This window comes from Hippoglossus hippoglossus, chromosome 16 (assembly GCF_009819705.1).
Source record: "Hippoglossus hippoglossus isolate fHipHip1 chromosome 16, fHipHip1.pri, whole genome shotgun sequence".
NCBI classification, from domain to species: domain Eukaryota; kingdom Metazoa; phylum Chordata; class Actinopteri; order Pleuronectiformes; family Pleuronectidae; genus Hippoglossus; species Hippoglossus hippoglossus.
This window is the reverse complement of record NC_047166.1, coordinates 11,423,505-11,446,146: the sequence shown is the minus strand read 5'-3', so window position 1 is coordinate 11,446,146 and position 22,642 is coordinate 11,423,505. Positions and strand designations below refer to the sequence as shown.

Here is a 22,642-nt window from a genome sequence, read left to right as displayed (position 1 = left end):
CATTAAATGCAAGCCTGGATACCAAAATACTCACCCATTCAAAACATAAAACATCTGCCAATGAAACAATCCATCGATATATTTTATAACGTATTTAATTGCGTTTCTTTCCTTTATGTTAGAAAACTGTGGAAACATCCCATTCAAACACACAGGCGGTGTTTACTTAATTTCAGCGTTGCCAGGTTTGTTGGGTTTCCGTAAAACGTAGAGATTTCACCGTTTTTCAAAGATGCGGACGATGTTGTTAATTTTGTCGAACAAAGAAAATGTCACTGTCAGAAGTAGAATAATTGGATTCTCGTGCTCTTTTTATAATCCACTGTTGTAGTGTAAAAAGGGAACTGCGTCGCCTCTGTTCGGGACGGTGCTCACGTGGCCGGAAAGTGTCGATCGTGGCAACGCACACGTCCTGCTCGGTTGGATTTAAAGCGGGAAATGGACGTTATCCCACAGATAAACTTTCCTCCAGCTGTTTAAACAAGTGAAAAACAGCTGGTTAGCTCTTCCCAGTGCTAACACACATGCTAACACGGCTCCGGGAACGTTTATTCACTTTAGCCGCCGAACTAACGCAACGTAAGGAAAGTAGGAAACCGAGAAAAAAGCTGCGTGTCTGTTCTGGAATCACCGTGAACCTCCTCGGTGTTTTTTTTTTAACGATCGCCTTTTACAGCTAAACATTCACGTTCCTCCGAGACGCTTGTTTTTGTTTTTGTTTTTCTCTTCCTTGTAAACAACCATTTCTTTGTTTACACCCACGCGTGGCAAAACAAAGCAACTCCCGTGGCATGTTGACTCAAGACCGAGGGAGAAGAGAGACGTTTTATTCTCAATGACAGAGAGTGAAATGAAGCCCAAACGCATCCAGAGGCACAGAGGAGCCAACTGGCGAGGTGATGTTATTGTTCATCCCCTTCTTGTAATCTGTGTTATTACAGAGGCCCCTCGTGTTTCATGGGTGAAGAGTTAAAGCCAAGTGACCGCTGTTGATATAATGTAGTGACTGTCTTTAGGATTTATCAGTTCTTAATCTGCTCTGATTCAAATCTATGATCAATGTCACTTTCATTCAAGATGTGACGAGTTCAACTCTCCTGTCCTCAGTTTAAATCAAGCCAGGTCAGGCTGACTTTTAAAAAACTTATTGAGAAATGAAGGAAGAAGATGAAGAAGACATGTGATAGATGCTCTAGCTACAAACAAAAGCTTAATTATAACAGTAGATGAAGATTAAGGACATCACTTAAATATTATGTGCATTTGTTGAACAAGTTAAATAGTGTTTAGACTAAATCTAAAAATGTTTGGACTGAGGAACTCAGGTGACCGAAAGTGCTGCTATGACTGTGTTGACTGATCAAATCATTGGATTCCACTTCTGTTCATCACTTACCTGAGTGATATCTACTATTCGTGTATTCAGACGAGATTGAGTTGTTGAACTGATGATTTTCTTCTCTGTTTCTTTAATTGTCGTCTTTTAGGAAAGGCCGTCGGCACTGGTGACACGACAGCTCTGAGCCAAGCCAAGCCACCGTCACACGTGTCCTCTTCTGCTCGAAACAAGCCTTTTGCCGGGAAAGTGTTTTACCTGGACCTGCCGTCAAACAGAACAGCAGAGACACTGGAGATGGACATTAAACAGCTGGGAGGGGTGAGACAAAATTGTTTACATTTCTCTTGTGTCAACTGTCACCTCCACTTTATTTGTAGAGTTCCAACTTAAAACATACATTATCTCAAGGCACTTTACAGAGACAAATTTAAACCTAACATTATCTTAGAGAGAAACCAAAAAGTCCCCACAATGATAAAGTGCTTGAATTTAAGCTGACAGAAGGATCACAGGGAGAGAGAGGACAGAGAGGAAAAGGACAAATTACAGGACAAAGAAGACACAGTCAGTGACAAGGAGTCATGTGATATGCGTTTGTTGAGTCATGGTAATACCCCCCTACCCCCTGAAGCCTCACAACAATAGCGGCAATTTGACACATTGATCACAAGTTTGGGATTAGAAGAAACACAATAGGCTGGTCACACTTATTGTATAGACTGCTTTTAGTTCATGTTAACAGGTCTTCCATGCACACACATTAGTCATGGTGTTCCACATGGTTCTGTGCAGGGACCTGGGTATTTTAGTAGCAAAAAAAGTAAATGTAACTTTTTTAAAACAAACATTTCAAATGATGAATAAACTTTGCCTGGATCACACAAGCTAAAATCATGGACATTTATATATAATTCAGAAAATATCAGATTTAAAAATAACAAGATGATGACTCTGACCCAAACATTCAGTGCCAGCCGTTGTTTGGAAATGGTTTTAAAGAACGTTATCCTGTTTATCTTGTATCTGTCACTCAGATTGTTGAGAAGTTCTTCAGTAAGGAAATCAAATATCTGGTATCCAACAAGAGGGAGGCCCGATATGTGCAGTGCCTCAGGCAGGACTCTCCTGTCCCCAGCCCGGACTCCGGACCGAGTTCACCTCACCCTCGCTCAAACCCGCACCGACCTGGCAGCCACGGGGACAACATGAAAAGCAGGTCTCAGGGTCAAACAGACACAGTGGGTTTACTTTCATTGTTGCAACATGTTGTCATTGTTTCACAAGCTACGCCTCAAGATAAACCAAAATATATTTGTTTCTTTCTATCTGACATCTGAACAGCAATCTACCCTGTTATATTTTTTCATTATTATACATTTTATTTTTCTGTCATTGATTTGCAGTTGGTCACAAGTCGAGGTAAATCTTTGGTGGAGAGAGTGGTGAAAGAGCAGGTTTGTTAAGTCAACACTAATGAGTTCAAAAATGAACTTTTAATGAGCTCTTTTCTTTTCTGTGCTAACAGACGCTTTTTATGTTTAGGAGAGGATACAGATGAACAAGATCCTGTCAAATGCTCTGGATTGGGGTGTGAAAATCCTCTACATAGATGGTATGTCCTCAAGGTTATGTCAGTTTTTGTTAATTACACCAAGTATTATTTGTGCTGTGCATTGAATGATGCTAATTTTGCTTTGACTTACTGTAGTTTTATCCATTTTATTTCATACTACAGATGTAATGGCGTATGTAAAGAAGAGAAAAAAGATTGTCGGTAGTCAGTGTCCTGCGACCTCTGCTGCCAAAACAAATGTAAGTTTATGGGTTTAAAACTTTAAATATATTCTTGGTGAAAGCATGAATGGTTTAATAGATCATTTAAAAATGCTTTTCTCTGTTTTTCTTTATAGGTTAAACCTGGGTCAGCATCAAAGCAAGGCTTTCAGAAATGCAGAGGTAAATTTATTTTCTATGACTAAACATCAGATGTATATAGTTATTATTCAGTCTTATGTCTAGCTAGAAAGGTTACTTGTTCTTGGTTCTCTGTTGGTACACCTGCTCATATTTAAATGGACCATATGTGATGTTTTTTCCAGGTGGACGAATCGGTAAACCTTTTGTCAAGGTTGAGGATTCAAGCAGGTAAAATGGAAGAGGTTAAATGAAGCTGACATCCACCAACTGTCTTTGATTTGATTTGGACGATTAAATTATTCTGTTCTCTACCTCAGACACTACCGTCCAATCTACCTCACAATGTCCAACATGCCTGAGTTCAACCTGAAGACTGTCCCTCCTTGTAGTCCCTTCAGTGTCGAGGACAAGAATTCACCTGGGAACAAACAGGATGGACAAAGGTTTGGTGTTTTCTTTTTCTGCATTACTCGTAGTTGATGTAGCATTAGTACAGTATGTAACACGACCAGGACCTTTTTAAAAACACTGCTTATTTTCTAACCTTATTCTAACAACTTAAAACCAAATATTCATCTTACATTTTCCCTGAGGAGTTTTGAAATTAGTAACTTAATAACAAATTAAAATTTTCAGTGATGCTATATAATAACATCTATCTCTTTAAAAGTTGTGCTGTTTGTTGATGTCCCTCAACTGAATCCCTGATTCTGCTGTGTGGGGAAGCCAAAGATACATTGACATCGATTAGAACTACTAAGCAACTGACTGACTTAATGAATAACTGACTAACCAAGTAATAAACTAACCACTAAAACATTGTTTCATACAAATGTTTCCATATTTAAGATGAAGATTTGTAAAAATTAAGATATAAGGGTTGAAACATGCTTCTCCACATGTTTTGAGTTTGTTCTGCTGGAGCCACTCAGTCTCTTGTTCGTCAAGTGTGTCTGGAAATTTACTAAGAAATATTTTCACCTTTTGTCCGATTTTATTTGTTCAACCTTTTGGGGTCGTCTGGGAACAGAGGTGCGAAAGCCTCAGCCAGTGAGGACAGAGCTCACGGCCGAAAGAAGAACAGGGACAAGAAACGAGGCGGCTACTGCGAGTGCTGTATGATCAAATACGAAAACCTCACTATGGTAAGTCTCCACATTTATAAGAATAATATCATGTTTATTATAAGTACTTTATATTATTTATTTATAAGTAATTTATGGCAGAACCATGTTCACAGCAGTTTACCTTTTATTACCTGAACATTTTATTTTGTGGTAGAAGCGTAGCCAAGTTTTTTTGTATTTAATTGCTTCTACAGTATAGGAAATTGTGCTCAGTAGCCTCCACCAGAGAGACCTGTGGTTATCAATAATTTAACTGAGTAATTTTTCTTTCAGCATCTACAGAGTGAACGTCACAAGGCTTTCTCCAAAAGTGATGAGTACTTGGTTGTGGACAGACAGGTTTCAACACTGCCCTGCAACTTCATCCACGTCAAAACTCAAGTTAAAAGGTAATGTAAAACTTCCATTTAAAAAAAAAAAAAAATTTCACAAAAATATTTGTAAATATAATGCGTTTTATGTTTGTTTTTGACTTGTCCACATCTTTTATCTTCTCTGTTTCATTATATTATTTTTCTGTTGATTCCCATTAGACGAAAGTGCAGTGTTTCCTCTGTTCTGGTTGCTCCTGGACCATGTGGGAAAACTGAGCTAAGGCACAGGGGAGATCTCGTTACTGCAGAGACTGTTAAAGAGGAGCAGCAACAGACTGTTGAAGTGGAATCTTATTCAGGACACGCTCTAAAAATCAGATCAGTTCCTGGTTTTGCTCGTCTGATTCACAGGGAGAGGGACAGGAGGAACTGTCGCACTTACTCAGAGAGAGCCAAGGCCAAGTCTCTCGCACTTAAACGTCTGTGCAGACAGAATTCTTTGACTTCTTGCACACACAAAGCTGCGCAAACTCACATTCTTCAGCCCAAGAGGGATACAGTCTCCTCTACAGGCGAACGTCTTGAAGCTTTTCCCTCCAGAGTTTCTCAGGTCGACTCGGTGGACCTAATATCTCACATAGACAAGAACAGCATGTCCTCATGCTCCCATAACATTGATGTACAGAATTATTCCTCAAAAGGCCTCAATGTTGTGACAAATCAACAAGAGCAGTCTGATACCAACACGGATGTGTTACAGTTTGAAGCCGTGCAGGATGGAAGCATATTTCCTGACAAAATGACTGGAAACTACTCAGCAGAAAACACAGAGGAACAGCTTCCTCCGCAAAGCTTGTCTCCAGCCTGGAAAATACAGAGAAAAGTCAGAGCTTTTAAACGCAGAAGACGAAAAGTTGACCCCAACATTGAACACGTAAAGCCAAGCGATTCTCCTGACTCCGTGCTGAAGCTGTGGGAGCTTTTCGAGTCAAGTGATGACATGGACGTGGAGTTTCATGGATTTGAGGACTAAGCAAATGATCTGATGGACTATTATTGTCTTTCCAATTACACCACTGTCATAGACTACAAAACCAGCTGTAACATTTTCTTTACATCATAGTATAAGAAAAAGGTTTTCCCATGAATTATCATTTTGCACATGTTAATTACATTTATTTTTACATTTGTTTTCTAAACTCTTCAAGTGGAAAGTAAAGATATGTATGCAGAGATAATATTCCCATGACAATAACATTTGGCTTGATAGTGAGAAGCAACCATTTGTCTAATAACATTATTGTTTTGCTCATTCATTGTTGACTGAAATATAAATTATTTGCCCACTCGGTATACGTTGCCACACTCTTGGAATCATTCCATAAGAAATTATTTATCCTTCTTTCACACATTACTCTGCAGCATGAAACACATAAACATAAAGTCCCATCACAAAGTCTTAATGGGACTCAATTGAAAACAATAATTTATTTGTAAATTAAACGAGAAATTACCAAATTAATGAATTGAACGGAAGTGTAAAATGCCACTCGTAAAATTTGGGAAATATTAGTGAGACAATATTTTCAATGTGTTTGTTTTCATTGTTTACAGTCTCTGCGTACATGCTGACTAATTACTGAATGTTGTTCAATTACATGTGCATCAGATTGAAAACAAAAGTCTTGATGGCTACATTTTCCACAGTAATCTAAAGAAAGAGGACTTGAATCTTCCCAGACATGAGGAACTGATTGTATTTCTATCATAAACTACATATACTTATGTATTTTAATGTGAATGACCTGCTGGTTGGACATGTGGTACTTGACATTATGTGACATTTAAGGATTCAACCTAAGTGCACTTTCCATGAGCAGCCTCCATGTGGTTTTTCCTGATGCATTAGCTCAGCTTCTCCCTTTTCTCTGCGTTTAGTGCATTAGCACCGTGCCTGTGTTCTCCCTCCCTGCTCTCAAATGAATGCACTAGGTCAAGTGGGAGTCTCTGTGCCACTGGCATTAAGGAAAAAGACATCAGCAACAATGTGTTCTGAGGCATAAGCACAGTGTTACTGCAAATAAAGGCAATGCTGAGTGAAGATGTCACTGTCATTTGTGTGGTTCTAACCTTTTTCCTCTGTGCTTTAAGATTATAGTGCAAAAACATACATTCTACATATGTCATTCTTTAAACTAAAAGTTCATCCATTATCCATACGTGGTGAGCGTTGTCACCTCAGAGCAGGAAGGTTCACGGTTCAAATCCCAGCTTTCTGTGTGGAGTTTGCATGTTCTCCGCGTGGGCTTTCTCTGGGTAGTCTGGTGTCCTCACTCAGTCCATGAACATGCAGATTTGGGGTTGGAATAAATTGTCAGTAGGTTAGAATTCAAGTGAGTGGTTGTTTGTCTCTATATGTTGGCGACCTGTCCAGGGTCTGTACCCTGTGACCCTCCAAGGATAAACGGTATAGATTATGGATCGATGGATGGATCTGTATTTGCATGACTTTTGCAGAGTTGCAGGGGCTGGAATCTTTACACATAGACCATTGTCTCAAGTGTTCATAACTAGAAATGTTGAGTTTTGTCCTTACACGTCTTCACACTAGTGAGAACAACACATCTTACTATATTAATGTCACCTGAAGATTGGCTGGGTGATCAGGACAATCCATACTTGTTCTGACTTTCATAAACACTAATAACCATATCAGTTGATGCCGTGTCTCCACAGTTTCAAGTGGACAAAGGCACATATGGTGCAAGAAGGAAAACATCTAAAAAAAATAAAAAAGAACGAGAAGCTTCTTTGTCTGCTGATAAAGATCTCACCCATTTTTTTCCCTACATCTGATTCTTGTTTATGATTTTGGCAAAAGAGGAAAACAACAGGATGTCAGATGTAAATATGTTGTGTTGTGTGCAGAACCAATCATGGGAAAACTATTTTATTGAATTCACAAGAAAACCAACCCACCACAGGGACAGCCAACGGTCGTCACATCTCACCCCCTTGGCGTGTAGATTACTGGCAGATGATGCAGTGAGTCATGATGATATAAACATGGGCAGATTTGTGCAGGAGTCTCGCTGAACATGGAGGAGCGGAGCTTTGATGTGATCCCAGTCGATCCAGTGTGTGGAAGGCCGGGCCCGCAGCTTTCCTCCATCCTTCCTCCGCTCATGTTTATGCATTAGGCGTGTCTGCAGAGAGCCGCTGGATGTTGATGTGTTGTAAGGAGGTGTTCCCACTCCTCCCCTCCCCTCTCCTCTCCTTTCTCCCTCTCTCCTCCCTGCCTCCTCCGTGCTGCTCATCCGCGGGGTCTCGGTGCGCCTCAGACGCGTTTGGCGTTCAGACTCCCAAGTATCCCGATGGCCCCCCACCACCAACGGGACCGCGCTGACCAGACCATCAGCCCCGGCTCCGAACTCTCCTAGCGAAGGCAGGACCCGCCACTTCCCCCCGTGGAGCCTGGAATACCGCATTGTTTTGTAATTTCCAACCAGAGAGAGAGAGAGAGAGAGAGAGAGGAAGGTGATGATGCTGATGAGGAGCCCGCGATGGTGGATTTCCCTTTTGTGCGTCTGTGGACTGATGCACGTCGGTCACCAGACGAATACCCCAAATGGTAACTGACTGTTTTGTTATTTGCTGTAAGCGACCATAGCGCAAACAAAGCGTCAAACGACCATTAAACATGCCCGTGTTTATTTATTATTTCCATAGCATCTGCAGCTTCGTGATCCTATAATGTAAAATGTGCGATAGCCTGCTTCGTGTTATGAGAGGAAAACCGACATGTGAGATGGCGACAGGCGCGTAATGAAAGCGGTGTTTTGCTCTCTCTCTCTCTCTCTCTCTCTCTCTCTCTCTCTCTCTCTCTCTCTCTCCATCTCTGTGCAGGAGACGCCTTGTCGGGCTTGAAGGCTCTGCGCGATGCGGGCAGGTTCGTCGGGAAGGAGGACACGGTGCCTCTCCGCCTGCTCTACAGCAGACACAACCACAGCCAGATCACGCAGGATGAGCTCAGCACCAGGGTGAAAGCCAGCCCCGGCTCCACGCAGGTACACGGTGTCTCCCGTCAGTGTTTGTCTGGATGGAGGCGGAGGAATGTGAGACGCCTTTCTGCTTGTTTTTTGTTCCGCTTGTATCGACTCATCTCCTCACCTGCACCACTGTCTGTCCTCACAGGGACCGTGAATAATTAGTTCATTAACAAAAAAACCCCAGAGAAGACAGGAACAAACCTGCAGTAATGAGGCTGTCTGCAGGTGCAATGTGGGTCATGAGGAGAAAACACACCACATATAAACTGATGTGAAATATTCATCTGGGTAATGGGGACCTCGGTGTTTACATTGTCCACACTGCACCTTCATAAACTCCTCAGCTGTAGACATCTGGACAACCAGGATCATATTTTCAGTAAATCTTGTCATTGCAGCCGAGTTGCTGCCCCAGCGGCTGCCTCACCCCCCCACACATATCTCATGTCCCCTTCCCTTTATTCATGAGTGAGGCTTGGTTTAAATCGCTGTGTGGTTAGAATTATCTGCAGATTGTAGCTCATCACGGACATGGTGGTATTTCTGTATAGGACTGGATTATACGGCCAAAAACGATATCAAAATAAACATTTCTTATAAGTCAATATCAATAAGTATCACAATAGATTTCCTATTATTATTTATTTTAAGTTTAAGTTTACCCCTGAGTGAAGGTTGTGGTTTTAAACACATGATAAACAGCAAAACATTTTACAAATCTGAGGTCGATCAATTATGTGTTATACGTCCTCACTGGGTTTACATGATGTATTATATTGTTATATTTCGAACCTTTGTTATACTGCTATTCATAAAAAATATATAGCACTAATTATCGATATTGTTTTTGATGCCTAGCCATATTTGCGTATATTTTGGTCCATATGCGTTAAGAATCATTACATAGCTTGATCACCAGAGGGCACCGACAAGTTTATTTCTCAACTCTTTGATGTTCCGCTTCGGTAGATATCGTCACAATTCTTTGATAACCAAGAATCCCTCACAACAATTATTTTTGTTAATTCATGTATAACGGCTTTTCTTTAAGCTCTCAAATCTAATAATTATTATAGATAATCCGCAGGAATTGTGGTCTGAGGATTTTTTGTTGTATCAGATAAAAATTGTAAACGTAAATTTAGTTTTTTCACGCTGTTTTGAACGGTAGCTGCAGTGTTTGTCATCAGAGTCTCTTTGTAGCCAGTCAAACACAGTAGATGCTAGCTGGAGGGTAAAGTAGGCTGCACGTTGGTTTTAAACTTTGTTTCGCGGGATGTTTCGGACATGTTCACGAACAAAATCAATCGCGTAACAAATGAATGCTGTTAGTTAACGAAACCCCCTGGGCACAACAATGTTGTTTAGCAAGAAGGTCCACCAGAGCCATTTGGCCTCATCCATAATTACTGATACAGTGCAGTAATAATCGTAATCACTGTAACTGTGTTCACTGACTCAGTTCAGTGAAGCAGCGTTTCTGCCTGGTTCATTTCAAGGGATGAATCAATTAGCATTGTGCAAACCTGTCATGCGTTTTTTAATTTGCGCAGCTCATGACTGTGTGGACTGGCCAGTTCAGGGCTCGGAGAGAGTGGAGGGCTACAGATGGTCGGAGGCAGGGAGGTGTTAACCCTTTGTCTCACTGGCACCTCAGACACAACTGCAGCCCCCACGGTTAAACAAGCTAACCTGAACCCTGAACAATCAAAATTCCCCCCTGAAGCTGATATTAACATATGCTATCTCTGGGATAGATGTTAAAGTCAGAAGATTTCTTTCTTTCTTACTTTCTATAAAGATTCTATGATCTGTCATGCTTAAATCCTTGCATTTACATCATTTATGTCATTCCTGGCTGTGGGGATAGTTATGATATGTATGAAATTCAAGGAAACCAAATCTTTACTGTGTCTGAAAATGTATTTTGTGAAACTTAAAGTTTAAATGAAGCTATAAGATATACATCGCCAATGAGAAATAGATCCAAGGAAGGAGGAGACGGAGTCGGGCGATCTGGCATCTTTTATTTGTGTTCTGAGCCTCTTGTCCTCCGGAGAATTAACACTTATGATGTCACTCGTACGAAGTTTGATCAGTTATTTGCTGTATTTAGATCAATAGCCTAAAAACAAATCTGTCAGATGGTTCTGAAAATGTGTGACACACAGGAGGATATTTATAGACTTCTTTTGCATTGCCTATTTTCAGCATCTGGCACAAACACCTCTGAATGAGCTGTGGGGAGCTCAGCAAAGTGCTCCTGTTGTTTTGGTAGAAAAACAAATGCTCCGTGTTGGATCAGTCTGTTTGTATGTTTTTGCCTGCCTGCCTCTCTGGTTGTGTGTGTTCAGTGCACTGACAGCACTTACAGTCATACTTCCACAGCCATGAGTGGAAAGTCGGCCCTGCTGTAACTCAGAAATCAATGTAAGGAGAGTCGGTGGCGGTCTCAGAGTATCAGCCCGACTCAGTCAAGCCGGGATGTGCTTTCATTAAACACAATTACTGGTACCTCCTCCCATCATGGATCCAATCTGCCAGATTAGATTTCAGCACAAGTGTGCCATGGAAAGGGATTGCCTTTTGTATGTGCACACACACACACACACACACCCTCGCACCCCCACACACACTGTTTTCCGCTCATATATGCATTGACCACGCAAAGACACAATAGAGCCTGTGGTCACCGGGGACCCCAGGGGTAAGTTCGTTCCTGGGTGAGCACCGGGGCACGGCCTCAAACAGAAACCACACACACACACACACACACACACACACACACACACACACACACACACACACACACACACACACACACACACACACCCTCCTCCCCTAGCTGTCAGGCGGTGGCGGGGCTGTAATGAAGGTGGCCCTTGGGCTGAGGCCTGGGGGGGAGGGTGATCTACGTTTCAGCTCGGCTCTGGGACTCCCCCAGAACCTGCACTGGAATGATTGTGGGGAGTTCTCATTGACCTGAGGGTGTGTAATGAAGCCTTGGCCATATGTTCCCCAGCACTACGAATGAATCAGAAACCTCCTCAAGCCAAATCCGTTACATACACACACAAACACAGTGCCAGCAGTCAGAGAAGAAAAAGTGCATTTCTATTTTTGTACATAAACATCATTGCTGCCATATTAAAATATGGTCTCTCAAAATATTAGGTGATTCGATATCAATTCAGGATCAAACAAAAAACAATCGTGTGAACACAGAAATGTCCACATGCATGTTTGCTTAAGTGTGTATGTGAGAGTGGGAGCCAGTTTAGTGTATTTCTGTTTTGTTGCTGACGTGTTACCATCAGACCCTTTGCAGAAATTAATATTCTGACAAAGACAACGCAGCTTGATGACTTAATGAAAACCATCTTATTCTTACTGCTGATTGATGTCGAAGAAGACGAAGCAGTCATCCATCAATGCAGATGAGAATTGATCCATGATTATGATAATGACTGCTTGTAGTTAATCGTAAATAACCTGCCCCCTCTATCTTTGTAGGTGAACCACGTGGCCCAGGCGAGCTTTCAAGTCGAGGCTTTCGGGAGAGAATTCATCTTGGATGTGGAGCTGAATCAGTGAGTATTACATTATTCAATATGTCTGTTTGTCTGTTTGGTTTGGTATCTGGTTATCTGTCTGTGGGTTGATGCCTTACAGGAGTTTTTAATGTTTTTTAACATGCTATAGCTAAGCTGACAACCGCCATATTGTTTTATGGATAGAAGACGGCTCAATCCCCCCCCCCCCTAAATGTTCATAAAATGACCTTAAAGTTCACTTGCTTGTTGAAAGGATCTAAGCATGGACTCACTTGCGCCTGAACAACATTTTTGCGTATACATTCACATTATATACTTGTTTAGTGTAAATCTCAAAGCACATACTGAGCATTAAAGAAGTGCTGACGCAAGTCATTTCACTGAACTTGGTCGTTGTCATACTGCAGGACACAACTCTCTCTGGGGATGGTGTTTTACCTGTTTTGGGGAATGCACTCTTATATAGGACATAAATAAGTTTGTGCTGAAATGTGTCATTGTATGATTGAATGTGCAGTTAGTGTATTTACACGTGTGTGTGCTTGTATGTTTGCAGCAGGTCAGTTATTGTGTGTGTGATTTAGAGGTTCTATCATAATGGGAAGTGATTTATGGGAAAGGCTGGAGCTCTGCGCTGTCATATTCTGATATTGATCACAGCACTGCTGATGGAAAGCAAGCAACTCTCTCCCCTTGTTTTCTCTTTCACTCTGACTCCGTTTCTCCACCTTTTTTTATCCTCCTCCTCTTCCTCCTGCTCTCTGATCGACACAGTGAAAGTCACTCAGTGAAACACACACACACACACACACACACACACACACACACACACACACACACACACACACACACACACACACACACACACACACACACACACACACAGTACATGTATGCACATAGACTTTCATCAGCATTTGGTTTATGGGTTTCTAGTCATTACTCACTCGTGTGACCTAGTGTGCTTTCTGTGCCCTTCTCTCTGATTTCTCAACTGGGCGTGTGTGAGAAAGTCCATTAGAATATGAGGAGAAAGGAAACACCAATGTGAGAGTTTTTATCTCAACAGAGAGTGAACTGGCCTCCGACCAGACAGCTCTGGGCAACAGTTTGACGTGTGGCTCTGAATAAGAATGAGATACTGAGATCAGTGCAGTAGAGCATTGTACTGTGACTTTTATCTGTTGTCTTCAATAATCTGATCATTCAACCAATACAAGGAAAAATCATTTCAAACACAATTAAGACATTTTCAAACAAAAATATCAAACACTCTCTAGTGTCGGCTGCTCAGTTATGAAGACTTTCTGCTTTTATTTGTCTTGATGAATATCTTTCCACTTGAGCTTTAGAAGTTGCGATTTACTTTTTAATTTCTAATTTGCCAAAATTTTATTTCATAAATTTGAAGCAATTAGTTAATTTAGTAATTAAAACCAAGTCATTATCTAGCAAAAGGGCTTAAGAATTTGCTGTTCCAGTTCCAACCCAGAGAAATCCCCAATTTTAGTCAAGATAAAGATACGTTCCATTTTGGTTTGGTCACTCGTAATTAATGACAATTATTTATTGTTGTTTGCTGCTTAGCGTGAATGCAACTTTAATACGTTTCCTCATCTGTGAACAATTGCACTTGAGTTGCGTCAGATTCCCATGATCCCACAACATCATCAAACAAGGTTATTGTCTCGATTAAGGGACCCCCAGCGGTATTATTATTATTTAAAATCTTTGAGTTATGGACTGTTTGTTGGACAAAACAACAAATTCCAGACATCACTGTGGAAACTGAAGATTTTATTTTGATCTTTTGCCTTTATTTGACTGGGAAATGTGGGGGAAGAGATAGTGGTATGACAGGCGACAAAGGTCTCTCAGCTGGAACGTTGCAGTTTTGCGGGAAGTGCTTTAACCACCAGTCAACCACGGTGCCCTGTGATGGGCATTTTTGCCATTGTTTTGCATTTAATAGCCAGTAATCCTCAGATTAATCGATAATAAATATTATTTAATGTCCTGTGTTTGGTTAATTTTATTGTTGTGATTGTGATTGTTTGCACTGCATTCCTGCCCTGGTCCCAGTCCAAATTACCTTCCCTCATGGGAGCAGATCTCCAGTTTCCCTGCGTGTTTGAATGAGAACCCTCCTGATTCCTCTTCCTGCTTCCTTCCTCTCTCTTCCTCGCCGTCCTCTACAACACTCCTCTGTGCACTGGCACCTCGCTTGACGGCCGTACCAATTTTGTTTACAGATAGCTTTCATGCCAGACAGAATAAACCCTGTTGATGAGTGTGTGGGCGCAGGAGTGGGAGGCATTTGAGTTGAAAGGGCCAACATTGTTTTTTGGCTCCCTCCAAACAAAACCTAGTTCTCTCATTTTGATCAATGAGTGACTCAGCTGCTGGGCATTTTTGAGTGTGTTTTATTGTTACCACCAGCAAACATCAGAGTTGTGTTTTTCAGCTTATTCGTCGCCTGTGTCTCTCGTGCTACGCTACACGCTGGATCATCTAGTTATCATCTCTGAGCATCTCTGAGTCTTTGCCGTCAGTTGATGTTTACGCCATGAACTGTGAATAATAGGAGTGAGGGCGGTTTGTTATGAGCTTGTAAGCTCGTATTTTTTCGACTCATGTCAGTTGTTATATGTAAATCTTCAAGTCATTAAAACATGTCACTTGGTTTGTTATGTCCCTAAACATTTCTACCAGCCGTCACACTATTGCTGGTACTTTACTTCTACCTTGTGAGTTTGTGTGTGATCCTGGTAAACTGTAGCAGGAACGCCCATGGAGGCAGTTTTAGTTTTGCAGGTGTTTTTATTTCTGTCTTTCTGCTGCAGCTGTGCGAGGTGCAGTCTCTCAACTTTACAGATGTGTAGTTGAGATCGAAATAATATCAATATACTCAATACAAGGGTTGGAACGTCAACTTGATGAAAGGCATGACAGCTGATTCTATTGCAAGACGGTCCCTAGTTACCCATGTTAGCTACCTGGCTCAGTGGACGGCAAAAGGCTACATCTGATGATTGGTTCACCACTGTGATCTACTACACTTAAATATTACAATACAATACAGACATTCACCACCATTGCCATTATATTTACTGCATGTACATTCATGGTTACCGGACTAACATTGATCTGCCTACAGTTTTTAATTGCCCTACAATTTTGTTTATGACCAAATGAAAACAAATTAAATTTCCCATCCATCTGTACATCCATTCATTCACGTCTGAGTGTGTTGTTCAGGGTCACGGATGCTGTCTATCCCAACATGCACTGCACAATAGGCAGTGTAGTCAGTAATTGGATTCAGCTTTTCCTGGATACCCTTGACAGTCTGCTATTCTGTCACAGAACTTGCACATTTTATTTAGATAGGAAACTGGCCAAAATGAGTGCGTCATCTATTGTGGGAATAATTCAGAATATTAGTGTGTGCTTCACTCCTCTGCTCTATAATGAGTGATATGGTTTATTGACACAAGCCACCCATCTGAAGTGTGACCGTCTATAGGGAGGAAGTCAGGAGGGGGTTGGGGGGTCATGGGGTCTTTATTCCCCCTCCCTGTCTTTGTCTTCGTCTTACTCCTCCATCTCAGCAGCCGCCTACAATTTACCATTCATGGGACCATGAGTGAGCTTAAAATGTGCTCTGGGTTGGGGGTTGACTGTTTAAAAAAAAAAATCATCCTGAACCCCATCACACACACTCGTATATACACGCTACCCCACCCTTGATTGTCCCCACTCCCCTCCACACCTAATTTCCATTCAGCCCTGTCCCTACTCCCCCTTTACCCCGCCCCTCCCACCTGCTTTCGCTGAATAATAGATGGTTCTGTAAGATTAAAGGAGTGCACACATATACGTGTGTGTGTTATGGTTTCTGTGCCTTGTCCATCGTAGGGAAACATTCAGCCACTGTACATGCATAATGTTACATATAAAGACAAATGAATGTATGTATGCACAGAAAAGTTGACGAGTCCAGTTAGGAAGTCTGTTGTTTTAGCAGTAATGACATAACTAAGTATAGCGTGGGGTAAAACAATCAATATCACATGTAACAGGTAATAATACAACTAAAATTACAAAGTAATGGAATTAATTGGACATGAACTGATAATTTGTTTGAATAAAAAAAATTCAATAACTCATTCTCAAAAAAGAAAAAAAAATTCTAAATAAAATTCTTAAAGTTAATTGAAGTTTCTTAAATGTTAATTTACCAACAATCATTAGTGATGAGAGATGTTTACACATTTTAATACATTAGCTCGTGATTCGTTTCCAATTTCTGACAATTTATTTATCAATTTTATTGATTAACACAAAACAAATAGATAATTTAGGAATCAAAACAATGTTCAATGATGTTCAATACAATGATCCGTGTCCCATTAGACCAAATTGTTATAAAGAATTCTACATGTAAAAGAAAAACATCAGTACTAAGTTGCACTTTTACAATCACACATTTATTAGTAATTTCACACAAAGTTCATTAATTTGAGTCTTATTGTGTAATTAAAACGGTCACTGTTACTATATTTATCATATTTTCAACTCATTCATTCGAAATATTAATTTGATGTGTATTCAAAATTTATATTTAACAAATTTCAACAGTTAATGATAACAAATGATAATCAGCTGTCAGAGCGTGGCCCAGCTGTGCTGTGGTGGGTTCGGCAGTGTGAGCCAGACAGAGCAGAGTGGACACCTATGTGTGTTTGTACTCGTAGGCGTGCAGGTTGTGTGTGTACGACAACGTGTGAGCGCAGACGGAGAGAAAAACAGGTGGGCAGGTCCAACTGGGACGAGGAAGTTTCATAACCTCTCCAGTGTTACGAAATAATCTGCTGCAGCAGCATAAAGACCTGAGGAGAGGGAGAAGCCCTCTCCTCATGTCCGATGTTGACACTGACGGAAGCTCAATGTGTTATTATTGTGTCTGCTACTGTGTTGGGTCAGCTTTCCCTGCATACAGACATATTGTTTATGCTAATGCATTGGGTCAATTACTTGCACTGCTAAATGCATTATTCATCTTTCTGAAGGGAGGATGTGTGTGCACTCGGGATGACAGTGTGAGTGGGGAGGGGGCTGGAGGGGATACAACTCTAATATATCCATGTGCTCCCTCCACCTGCCTATTTTAGAAAAGACACTAACCAAACATCCCATGGTTCAGTAGTTTGATGAATGTGCACGTATGTGATGGTGCGTCTGTGCATGGTCATGAATGTGTGTGTGTGTGTGTGTGTGTGTGTGTGTGTGTGTGTGTGTGTGTGTGTGTGTGTGTGTGTGTGTGTGTGTGTGTGTGTGTGTGTGTGTGTGTGTGTGTGTGCTCCCACCATTGCACTTGTTAATATGATGTGAACCCTGAAAATCTGCTGCTGCTGAGTCTTTGTGAGTCGTCTCGTTGGGCCCCAGCTGCAGCAGGAACATGTGAAGCGTTGTCTTAATTAGAGGTAACAAGAATGGATTGAAGGAAATGACGCCCAGATGGAAAACAGGAGGATCAATACTTAGGAGGAGGGAGATGACAAGAACTGGACAAACAAAGAAAACCAAACTCATTATCTCTGTTTCTTTGTTATATTTTCATATATTTACTTTTGAAGTGACTTTGCTGGAACTTGAGGCATTTTGAATTAACTCTTTCAATCTTTATTTTAATTACACCAAGCAACTGCCAGAAAGAATAAATGTGTGTCGTCAAAGACGAGGTTGTGTGTAGAGGTTTCTTCCAAAATGAGCTGTGGTTACATTCATTGTTATTCACCAGAATTCTTCTTCTTTTCTCAAATAACTTTGCAAAGCTGATTTTTGTTTTATATTTAAATTTGTTTATTGTTACATTAATGCTTGATTGTTCTTCATTTCCTGTGTTGGCACATCACTGCATTTCTTTGTGAGTTACTGCTGCCTGGTGTTGATCAGCAAAATGGTGTGAAAACTGCAGCAGTGTTGTGTCGCCTGCTCGCTCAGAGATAGAATACAATACAAGATAGAATGTATTGTCATTCTCTGCTGATACAGTTTTCAGTTTAGGGCTTACATTGCTGGGGTTTATACAATAACAACAAATACAAATAAGACATCCATGAATTAAATGTCCTTGTGCATATCCACAATATAAACCAAACAGCACTAGTGTTTCCAAATCTACACGGCACATTTATAGATCATACTTGAGGTAAAAAATGACCCTAATGTTAATGACTATAGTTTCCTGGGTATATGTTTATAAGTCAGTGTTGAAGCAAAATTATTTTTACGTTTTATTACTAAAACAATCTTTGTTTTAGCTGGGATGACTTAATTCCTAATTCCAGTTTCTACAAAGCAGGTGTAGCTATGATTGCTGTTTGTGATGTAACAGAATTTTCCAGACGGAGGGGCTGCATGTGAGAATGCAAACGTGCGAGTCATTTGCTCCAAACATTTTCCTGCCAGACCCTTAGTAAAATGTCCGAGTGAGTCCATGTGAGAATACAGCAGGAAAGGGTCCATAAAGCTCACAGCGGGCGAGTGGGCATGTCCATGACTTTTCTACAACGCAAAACTGGAAGCAGAATTTATACGTCATGTCCTCCCTCCCGTTGTGTAATTTAAGACAATCTCCTGCTGCGTTCTTCATACGTGAAAAGCAAAGTGTTTGTAGGCCGACCTTTTAGCTTAGCTTTTTTAAATAAAAATGTCTCCTGTAGGACGAGATATTTTCTAAAACCGTTGCTTGCTCATGGGAATTTCTGGCCCATCTAAGCTCTGCATCTGCCCTAAATGCCAGTTATCTAACAACGTCTTAGTAAAAAAATGAATGGCTCTTATACTTCTGGAACTCTAGACGTCATCTCTTGTTCACGTACTAAGAAATGAATCAAGCCGTCATCCAGCTCACGTCACGGCCACGTCGACTTCATGACTTTGTGTGACTTTGAGTGGACTTTGTGACATTTCCCATCTGGTCCCTCAAATGTGTGTAGGTGTCTGATGCTCTGCTGATGCTCTGCTGTTATTGGTGTGCATCCCTGTGTGTGTGTGTGTGTGTGTGTGTGTGTGTGTGTGTGTGTGTGTGTGTGTGTGTGTGTGTGTGCACGTATTTATGCTTGTTGGTACATGCACATGCAGCCTTACATCTCAACATGTGTATGATTTAACTCTCTCTCATGTCCCATTCCAAGATAATTTATCGTCTGCTCGTGACTCACTCGCTGCTTCCCGACATCGCCACAATCCAACTCCACTCTTCTCCTGCTTTTCCACCTCCATCTCTGTCTCTCCTCCTCTGTGCCCTGCTCTGTAATTTATTGCAGAGAGGCGTGATCTGATTTACTGCGGATTTAATGAGAAAAACACAGAGTGGAGTGTGTGTGTGTGTGAGAGGGAAGGAAAGAAAGACACAGAGAAAGAAGTAGTTGAGGACGAGGAGAGAGAAGGGGACAGAGGGAGAGATGTGGATGTCCTTCACGCACCCTTGAGTCTTGCTGTGTGGGTTGAATAAGTGTTGGAGATAGGAAGATATATAGTGGAGTGTGTGTGTGCATGCTTGAGGGAGGTATGTACTTGAAATAAGTATCCTCTCCTCTCCTCTCCTCTCCTCTCCTCTCCTCTCCTCTCCTCTCCTCTCCTTTCTCTCTCTCTGCATCTCTTCCTTCCTTCCCCCTCTCAGGGCTTTTCTCTGATCTGTGTGTTGTCTGATCAAACACACACTTACATCACATTGGAAAATATATTTGTGTGTATTTGATCTAATGCAGTGCTCACAAACATACAGATAGTGTTTGCTAAGTGGCTCAGAGACGCCGACAGCACTCTGTATAGTCAGTACAGTGTTTGCTAGAATGTGACTACAGTGAATACAGTTTTGCAGAGTTTGTGGTGTGTGTCAGGGAGGTGGATGCAGATCATTTCTGTGGCAGTGAGCTGGGTTAAATAAGAAGAGGGAATAGCAGCACAGACGTTAAGATTACTAGTGTGTAAATATCTGTATGTGGACATGTTTACACTTGTCCCAGTCTGTGTTTAAACAATACTCGCTTGCCCTACACCAAAGCAGTTTTTGGTTCCTGTAATAGTTCCTTGTGTTCATATTGGCTGTTAAAGGGTCGCTGCTATTTCAATGTGAGTTAAGGGGGTAAAATTCACAGTTCTGGATTTGTAGTCCAGGAAAAGCTGATTCGAGACTTCATCCGTCCGAGTTTCTTTATTTCTCTTCCAAAGTTGTGGTAACAAATCCCCTTTTTGTGTTGCTATCCCTCTACCTCGACTCAGAGAGGAAAGACCAAGAGTAAGTGAGACTATAAGTTTGGAGGATATTCACTTGAATTTCACAATTCAGATTGGATTGTATCTTCTCATTAGCTTGAACGGAACTTTTAACAAAGACTACATTTTTTGCCCCTTCATCGCTTAGCTGCGTTGGACTAGATGAATAATAACAGTGACCAAAAACAGTTTCAATGTTTATGTCGACAAGTAAATGGCTCCGTGTCATTGAATTCTGACCAGGTTTCTTTAGGAATGTGCCAACAGTACAGTATGTCTGACTATACCTCAATTCAAGACCGACATGCCAATGGGCTCTCAAAAGTGCATTTGCTATTTAAACTATGTGGGCACTTTGTGATAAAAAATGATCACGGTAATACATCCATGAGTTGTGATATTTGACTGAAAACCACATATGTGAATTTGATGGTGACACTATTGAAAAAGTCATGAGATCGCCAACGTCAGTAGAATTTATTCTTAATGAGACATTAGTGTAAATATTAAATGTATTCAATATTTAAAATGAGAATTGATCAGATTGTTCAGTCTGGTCCAACTCATATCAACGTCCCTCCAGCCACGCCATTAGCATAGCTAACAATGTCAACCTGCCCTTTAAGGGTGATTGTCGACTTTACAGGATATCAAGCACTGAATTACCAGCCCCCCCCCTTCTCTGATCCATCATTCTTTCTCTTTCTGCCCATCTCATTATATTGCTTTAGTGTTACCCCTCTATTCACCCTGTCCTTTGTCGAACCCTCTCACTCAGGGTGGAGGATTAGTGGAGACAAAGAGTGATCAAGGAGCTGGTTTTCATTGAAGACAGGGACAGGAGGAAGACTCTTGTTCTCGCAGCAGGAAAAAATACTAATGCCTCTGTTGTCTCTCATAGATTACTCACTTTTCCTCTGTCATGCTAAGTAAAAATCAATGGAAAGTATGGTTTATTGTTCAGAGACTAACTGTTTAACAAAATTTTACACTGAACAACAAGCAAATATGTAAGAACAGTGGTAAGGGTATAACCATGGAATATGGATCAGTAAACAGGGCCCGACTGCTTGATCCTAAAGGTCTGTCTTTCTGTCTCCATTAACCATGTTTACATGCTGTGGACTTCACTAACAGCCTACGTGTTGTCACAGATACAGATCTGCTTGTTCTCTTCAGCGCCCATAACATCCCCATGTGCTGCATAATTCAGGAGTCAACTCTGTTAGGCCTGTATGTTGCGTGCCATATACCCAACTGCAGAAGGGACCCAAGGCTGCACACAACAGGACGATGAGTGTTCTGTTTGATTTTTTTACCCTCTATTAGCATCAGTATTTCTTGTTTGTGAGCGTCAGTATTCCCTGTGCAATAAGAGCAGGGATCCCAGTGAGAATGCCGGTGGAATTGCATGTCTGATAAGTGATTGGAGAGTGAATGAATTATAGTCTGGAGACCTTTAATGAGGCCTCGGAGGGAGGGAGGACAAGAGATGGGGGTGTTGGGCAGGTGAGAGCAGCTGCAGCTTGTCCCAAAGAGAAACCTCCTCCCCTTCCTCTCTCCTCTTGTCTTCTCTCCTTCAATAATTTTCACATCTCTACTCCACTTTTCCACCTTTCCTATCTCGCTGCATCCCCCTCATGCTGTCTCTGGTGCACTTATCCTCTCTCCTTTCCGTTGCTCTGCCCTTCGCTCAGCACTCCCCCATCCTCATTACGGAAGCCTGACACAGCACATGCTCACAGTCCTTTGTGTGGCGTTGCCCTTTTATTACTGGGTTAAATGGCAAATCCATATATGGAGCAGAAGTGCATTTGATGACAGCAATGTTGCCTTTGTTTCAGATATGTATGAATGTATGGACGCATAGGATTCATTTTTAAAGCTTAATTTCTATGAGCCTTTGCTTATTTTTGTGTGTTTTGAGATGTTGGGTGTATTAAGAGGAGTCTTTGGAAAGACTGTGTGAAAGCATTGAAAAGCCTGCTATGCCAACACTGGTGCCAATCCACAAAAACACACACACACTGGCCCTGCCAATCTTTTCTGTGCTCTT

General features: G+C 41.3%; 2 protein-coding genes across 7 annotated transcripts in view; both read left to right on the top strand.

Annotated features, from left to right (window-relative positions):
* The first annotated feature begins 353 nt into the window (after positions 1–353).
* dbf4 (DBF4 zinc finger) lies at positions 354–6,048 on the top strand. 5 transcript variants are annotated; one of them, XM_034612277.1, is made up of 13 exons: positions 354–588; positions 779–896; positions 1,488–1,657; positions 2,374–2,577; positions 2,743–2,793; positions 2,882–2,951; positions 3,075–3,151; positions 3,250–3,295; positions 3,439–3,484; positions 3,574–3,699; positions 4,287–4,401; positions 4,657–4,772; positions 4,917–6,048. In XM_034612277.1, exons 2-13 carry the CDS (start codon positions 836–838, stop codon positions 5,728–5,730), a joined length of 1,896 nt encoding a protein of 631 aa, XP_034468168.1. In that variant the 5' UTR covers positions 354–588; positions 779–835; the 3' UTR covers positions 5,731–6,048. The 5 variants fall into 5 exon arrangements, with proteins under 5 accessions (XP_034468168.1, XP_034468165.1, XP_034468167.1 ...); XM_034612274.1 differs by having other exon boundaries at positions 354–591; positions 768–896; XM_034612276.1 differs by having other exon boundaries at positions 354–618.
* Positions 6,049–7,609: 1,561 nt separating this feature from the next.
* Positions 7,610–22,642, top strand: part of adam22 (ADAM metallopeptidase domain 22) — a 59,580-nt gene continuing 44,547 nt past the window's right edge. The window contains exons 1-3 of one of the 2 annotated variants that reach the window (XM_034612271.1): positions 7,610–8,328; positions 8,604–8,764; positions 12,260–12,336. In XM_034612271.1, the coding sequence (XP_034468162.1) occupies positions 8,238–8,328; positions 8,604–8,764; positions 12,260–12,336 (329 nt within the window). In that variant the 5' untranslated portion in view covers positions 7,610–8,237. The remainder of the gene's footprint in view (positions 8,329–8,603; positions 8,765–12,259; positions 12,337–22,642) is intronic. The other variant, XM_034612270.1, reaches the window with a different exon arrangement.

Coding starts and splice junctions, on each gene's coding strand:
- dbf4 (XM_034612273.1), top strand. CDS start 525: ATGCTAACACGGCTCCGGGAACGTTTATTCACTTTAGCCGCCGAACTA. Junction 3,152..3,249: donor CCTCTGCTGCCAAAACAAAT/GTAAGTTTATGG, acceptor TTTTCTTTATAG/GTTAAACCTGGGTCAGCATC. Junction 3,485..3,573: donor AAGGTTGAGGATTCAAGCAG/GTAAAATGGAAG, acceptor TCTCTACCTCAG/ACACTACCGTCCAATCTACC.